The following is a 6,900-nucleotide window of genomic DNA, read 5'->3' as shown; positions in this document are numbered from 1 at the left end:
GTTTCAGTCTAATGGATTCAACTCCATCACCGAGTTTTTCTTGTGATTTGTACCATAGTTTTTGCAGTCAAAGGGGAGTAATTGAGACTTTGTGTTGTCCGTAGTCCCTAGTAAGGAAGCGAAAGAGAACGAGTAGGCGTATGTCACGTGACGTTCATGTGACACATTGACCTACATATCATAAAATAAAAACAATCACTGGGATTCAGAGATAAAATTGCATTTTTGATTCGTGTGTCAATCTGTTTAAATATCATAATTCAACTATCATGTGGACTAAAGCAAAGGTAAATATGCCAATTAAAATCTTGTCTTTGCTTATTGATTGAAATAAGGAAATTCTATGAAATCAAAAAACCAAATGAATGATGTTGTGAAAGTAGGACTTAAATTCATCGCATTATTGTGTTATGTTGATTGTCAAGGAACCCCTAAATCCACAGGTTATAAGGAAGTAATTATGATAAAGTTACAGCTAGGGATGAAACAAATAATTAGGTCTACAAGCAAAGTAAAAAAAAAATTTTTTATGAGAATTGGTATTTCAGCCTCAAAATAGTACTGTAACTCTTAAAATGACTTTGCTTTGATAAAAGTATAAACATAAGCACACATTATGTCTTCCAATTTGCTTTTACAGAGGCCCATTTTCAGCCAAAATTTGTGACTTTTTGTGGTTGAATTTCTAAGAGGCAAATGAGTTTCTTTTCAATGTAAACTTACAAAAGAGCATATTTTTATCAACGCAAAGATATTCTAAAACTATCAGTACTATATTTTGGCTGATATTCCAATTCTTTTAAAAAATATTGAAAAAAATTCAAAAAACTGTTTAATTTGCTCAGACAATACCTTAGTTTGCCCCCAGACCCCTTGTCCAAAAAAGGATTTTAAAAAAAATTTATGGCCATAAAAAGAATAAAGACACTAGATTTTTTTCTCAGATTTTTTTTTGTATGTTTCACTATATTGGTTGGTTTAGTTTCAATGGAATAGGTAAGATGGCTTGCAACTTGAAATATAAAATATGGGCCTGCAAGTCATAAAAGGCATAAAACAAACAAGATTATTTTACGCTAGGAAGATTCTTACCAAAATATGATATGTGTATATATGTTAAGTTACTGGTTAAATTCAATTTCCAGCTCATTGTTAGAAAAAGTAGTAATATTTGATGTACCGGTATACAAAATCTTTCATGTTTGAAATAGTAACAACATGTTGCTGGTTCTGTTTTTAATATTTCTATTGTGATATTATATCCTTTTGATATTTTTCCAGAATTTGAGAGACTGAAACATTTGAAATCAAACACATCAGCTAATGTTCAAACTCAGAACATTAGAGATCTTATTCAACGAGTTATTGGATCTCGGGCTAATGAGTTCAACTTAACAGTAGATCTTGCTCTCGGACCAGCTGAAAGAGACACTTACAAAGTAATTACAAATTTCCATTTAATTTAGCATTGTCACAGAACCACTTTTACACCTGCAGGTCAAGAAACCCTAAACAAGTGGAAATGACATCACCATTAGGCCTACACATGGCTATTACCGGTGTAAAAGTGGTTCTGTCCATTTAGAATGGAACCTTTAATATTCTTTTCAAATGGTCATAGGCTTTTGTAGATTTTGTGGAATATTACTCTAATTCTTTGTAGATTGTAACACAAAATGGTAAAGGACAAATTAATGGTACCAGTGGAGTTGGAGTGGCTATGGGATTCTATTACTATATTAAATATTACTGTGGTGGTCAGTTTACATGGGCTGGTCAACAAATTAATTTACCAACACCATTACCAGTAGTACCATCACCTGGTATCACTAAAACTTCAAATGATAGGTAAGATTTCTTAAAATTTAAAGACTTTCCAGTAAGTGTATGGCAGATCTGGATATATAACTCATTTCATAATCAGTGTGATATATTATAAATTTTTAGGTTTCAGTAATACCAGACAGTATGTGTTATGGTATTTTCTATCCTTCCGTAAAATTACTATTAATACTGAATGTGTTATATATTCTGAATTTTTATTACCAGATTATGTGTTCTGTTATAAATTTGTAGGTTTTGGACTTTTCTGTTTTACCAGAATGTATGCGTTATATTCTAAATTTTTATACGCCCACAATTATTGCCATTGCCCCTGTCCTTCCGTCTGTCACTTGATAACAGCCAATTAACTTTATATGACGTCACTTGATAACAGCCAATTAACTTTGTATGGCATCACTTGATAACGTCCAATTAACTTTGTATGACGTCACTTGGTAACAGCCAATTAATTTTATATGTTGTCACATAAAGGCAGTTATGCCACAGACTTAAATATTTGCTATAATTTTGTATGAAACAAATTTTTTTCAAGATTATACCTAAAAGCTTTGGTATCTCAATTGTCTGCATGGTCTAATTTTAGAGAAAATATGGTAACTATTTACTTGGAATAAGGTATGATATTGGAGGGGAATGGTGTCTTTTTTAACAAACCACTTGCTGGACCAATTTTCACCATTGTCCAATCTGATTACTTTCAGGCTGGTGGTTTCGTTCAAGTTATTGCAAGTCTATTTGTAAAACTTTTTAAATTCCAAACTTCATTTACTTAAATAACTTTACAGATAGCTTGCCAGGCAAGGTAATATACGCCCACTGGCAGCGTTGATTTTGAATAAAAATATTTAGCAATACAGTAACAATCACCATTATGAAATATTCAACCTTCAGTCATACACTTCTTTTGAACTCTTTAGGGCGATACTGAATAATATTGAGTATGAGTTATTGCCCTTGTTCTTCTTCAATTTTTAGCTTGTGAACACTCTGACCTGAATATTTTCAGGTTAAATTTACAACATTTTTGATAATAGAAATGTTTTACAAAAAAAGGGGAATGCCCCTTTAACTTTTTATTAGAGACTTCTGACTTCTGACATCTGGAAGTTATTATCTATTTTTATAGGATGACTAATTATACCATACAGAAATATGGGCATCATGACACAGAGGTTGATCAAGCAGGGAATATTTTACTAGTAAGTGTAGTTTCACTTTTTTCAATTTTGAATATTCAACATAGACAAAAGTTTTTTTAGGAAACTGTTCATTGTCTGATTGCTGAATAAAACATACACTGGAATTTTTCATGGTGAGGAACGATGTCTTTTTCAGGAATATAAAACTTAATAAGTACATGTATATGTTGTTACTTGGAGTTTCAGTCTATGCGATCTTCAGACAACTGACTTATTCTTAGCCTATGTCCTTATTAAAGTATATGTTGATTAATATTATCAAATTTATATTTTAGAAAAGTTTTCATGGTAAAAATGGCTTCGTGAAATATCCCAGACTAAGTCCAAAGTTTTATGTATGTTTTGTATGCATGAGTAAGCTTAACTAAATGTTGCATGAAATACTTACTAAAAGCACATTTATTTACAACATCAAAGTCTGATTTTGTTTACATTTTGCTTGGTAAAATAGCAAAATTAATTATGCCCATTAAGAATTTGGAAAAATTATGCCTTTCAAAAAAATACCATGAATAAAAGAACAACTTCTTAATCCTTAATCCTCAATATTATTAGGTTTTCTTTGGCTCAATTTTTGACATTTTATATCCAAAATGTATATCTGCATAGAGAGATATATAGGCTGCTTGAGTTAAATCAAATTCATACCTTATAATGCAGCACCTATCAAATTTGCAACCCATTGCTCAAGATCCAGAAATTAACATAAATCAATGAATCAAGTATACACCAAAGGCATTAGGTAGCTATTTCAAACCATAAAGGCAAGAAATGAATGAAAAACTCATTCTACAAAATGCACTATGCAAAGCGCCCACTAAGATATTTTGATCTGGTTTTATTTTTGCATCAAGTTGTTTGCACTCCACTTGTTGCTTTGAGTCAATTCTGATTTCTTGCTGATTTAGTATTTATTGGTTTTTTAGAATAGTGTCTATCAATCTAATGATGGCAATTCAGAATGCGATTTTGTGGTTTTAACTAGAAGACCTAATACTAATAACAGTACATTGTAAGTTATTACTATATAGTATCCAATTTTGTGCTTTAGTATGCTGCTTACTAATTAATATAATTTTGGCAAACTGCAAGCACTTGTTACTTTGGGGTGCAAAACTGTGCACTATACACACAAAAGTATGTTACACAAAGCATAATTTTGCTTGTCTGCATTTTAAAGTGTTTATCTATTTAAACTGCACTTTGGCCAATTGGTTCTGTATAAACCAAATGGTGGTAAAGGAGCATTTTTATTTGCATGAACCACTGCACCATACTCTTTATGTGTTGTTTATAAACATGTATCAAATGTGTGTTTGTTTGTTTATTTATAAAGAATTGTATTTAACTCTTAATAAAAACAAGGTAAATTATTTTTCTGTATGGCCAAATACATGTATTTTGAAATATTTTTGCCATAGCTTGAAAGCTAAAATGCTACATTATGATATTAGCAAATGAATTTTACATGTAACAAAGATTACTCTTGCTATTGGAGTTGAAAACAAAATGCTAAAATTACTTCCAGTGTAACAAAAACCTGAAGATTTGTGTTCAATGATAGAAAGAATCTTGCAGATTTGAATCCTGACCACACACCCTCTTTAAAACGATAATTAAACTAAATCAATGTAAAAGATATGATACATAATAAGGTATTAATGAAATTATATTTTCCTAGATATGGTACAGTCCTAACTTTCTGTATCAAGCATGGGATTTAATGGTAAAAGCTTCACCAAATTTAATAACAGTGATCTATTTAGGTAAGGTCCTTTTCAACAAAGCTCCAAGACCAGATAAAATTTTGTAGAAAGACTGCAAGGTTCTCTGCCAGTTTCCCTGATAGAAACCTCTAATGCCTAATGAATATGTTCTCCATATTGACAATGTGTTTTGGATATAAAATCCTGATTAGGTCCGCTAGTTTTTCATTATTGAACGTAAGTCATTGCTTATTATTAGAGAACACAAGCTAAACTTTAAATAGTTTGGATGTTTCTGAAGAAGGCAGTAAGCTGAAATATCAAATAACAGGACAATAATGTAGTAAGAATATACTATACAATACAAAGACTATCAACTCTTCAATCCTGTACATTTTATTCCTCTGATTTGTATGGTATACATTTTATTAGTCTAATCTTTTTGTAATTTATGCTATGTGTTAATTTTAACATAGATATGATCTAGTAGACATTACTAGAAACAGTTTACAAGTAATATCAATGAAGATGTATTCTGATATTCTTATGGCATACAGTATGAAAAACTCTACACAATGAAAGTAAGTATAGGGTCTCTTCAAAATTATAATATGATGTCTTAGAAGAGTGGCTTTGTTTAGCGGTGGCAGTTGTAATTGGGTTTGGGTTTTTTCAAGTCTAATTTGGGAAAAAAGGAATTAAATCCTGCATGTTATGAAATTTTAAACACTTTTCTTCAATATTATTAAATAAAAATGCATATTTCCAAATAAAAGAAATATATCATAAGGTCTCTCCTGGTGCATACTATTACTATTGATAAAAATCATAATTTCAGACAAGCTGGAGATTTATTATATTACTATCACAATTAGAAAAGTTGTTAGCATCAGACAGACTATCAATCTAGATTATATGAATACAATGCTAGGAACCACAACCCAGTGGAGAGGTAAATTTTATAGTATACCAAAATACATTCAAATATTTAAAAGAATTATAAGACCACATCGTTTCCAGAAGGCTTTCATTACAATACAGTCAATATAGACTGGGGAACCTCTTGACAAAATATTCAAATAGGTTAAAAATATACAGTATTGCAACAGAAGTTTCTTCTCCTGTCTCTTGTCATACAACAAAACAACATTGAAAGATTCTGAATGGTAGGATTTAAGGACTGAAACCAGCTCTCCAAAAAGCCCATACAAAATTTCAAATGACAGGCAACATCATGCAATAAGGGAAATTTACAAGGAAGTCTGAAGCTTTCTCAAATTTTAACTGTCAAGATATCATTAGAGTGCCAAACTTGTAGTTCACATGGCCAAAGTTGATTGTCTCAACTCACTAAACCAAATTCAAAATTTTTATCTTTCAGATAGTAAACAATGGACAGGCTTGTTTGCGGAGTAAGTAAACTTATATTTACGTTTTCTTACATCAGTTCCAGGTCTTTGCAACTATGGAAACTTCTATCCTTAAGGTACACCAATTTTGTTTGTTTAGTACACAATACCATTTATTTTTCAGTTTTTATCTACCAAGATGGCAGTTGTTTATAGATACTTTAAAGTAAGAGACTGTAATTAAATCTTGATGGTCCAATGCTTAGCTCTAAGGCTACTGAGTTTTCAAGGGAACAGGCTATAAACAAGAGAAATATATCCAGCAGTTTTAGCAGTATTGCAATGCAAAAGATCTCTTTGTCAAATTGTGTCTGTGATTAGCCAAATGTATGCCTAGTTTATATGTTCATAAATATAAATTCCTATTTCAACAGCAACAAAAAATCTACTATAATATAATCCAAATATAATGAAAAAATGTTCTTTCAGGGGAAATCATTTAATGGTCAGGCTGATGTAATGCTTATCTTGTTGAAGTATATGTATTTTGAAAAGTCACACTTGCATTTTAAAATCTTAAGGTAATTAAAATACAGTTGGATGTTTTACTAAATATTTATGTTGTTTCAGGTGATTTGATGGCAAGCTTAAAAACTTTACAGGATTTCTACAGACCTCAAACTATACAAGATGAACTATTTCATACTAATCTATCGAGATGGTTCAGAAAAAAATAAATATTTTATGAAGAACATTAAAAGATAGAAAACATTATTATGAAAAGAAAATGAAAACACACAA

At 30.7% G+C, this 6,900-nt stretch overlaps 1 protein-coding gene across 1 annotated transcript; it reads left to right on the top strand.

Annotated features, from left to right (window-relative positions):
* Window positions 1-956: 956 nt before the first annotated feature.
* LOTGIDRAFT_239579 (hypothetical protein) lies at window positions 957-6,619 on the top strand (the record flags this gene model as incomplete). Its single annotated transcript, XM_009058775.1, has 10 exons — window positions 957-996; window positions 1,282-1,439; window positions 1,664-1,848; window positions 2,972-3,044; window positions 3,320-3,379; window positions 4,726-4,810; window positions 5,589-5,702; window positions 6,132-6,162; window positions 6,284-6,325; window positions 6,589-6,619. 10 exons carry the CDS (start codon window positions 957-959, stop codon window positions 6,617-6,619), a joined length of 819 nt encoding a protein of 272 aa, XP_009057023.1.
* Window positions 6,620-6,900: the final 281 nt, after the last annotated feature.

This window comes from Lottia gigantea (assembly GCF_000327385.1).
Source record: "Lottia gigantea unplaced genomic scaffold LOTGIsca_352, whole genome shotgun sequence".
NCBI lineage: Eukaryota > Metazoa > Mollusca > Gastropoda > Lottiidae > Lottia > Lottia gigantea.
The sequence above is the reverse complement of the archived record's forward strand: the minus strand, read 5'-3'. Positions and strand labels throughout refer to the sequence as shown.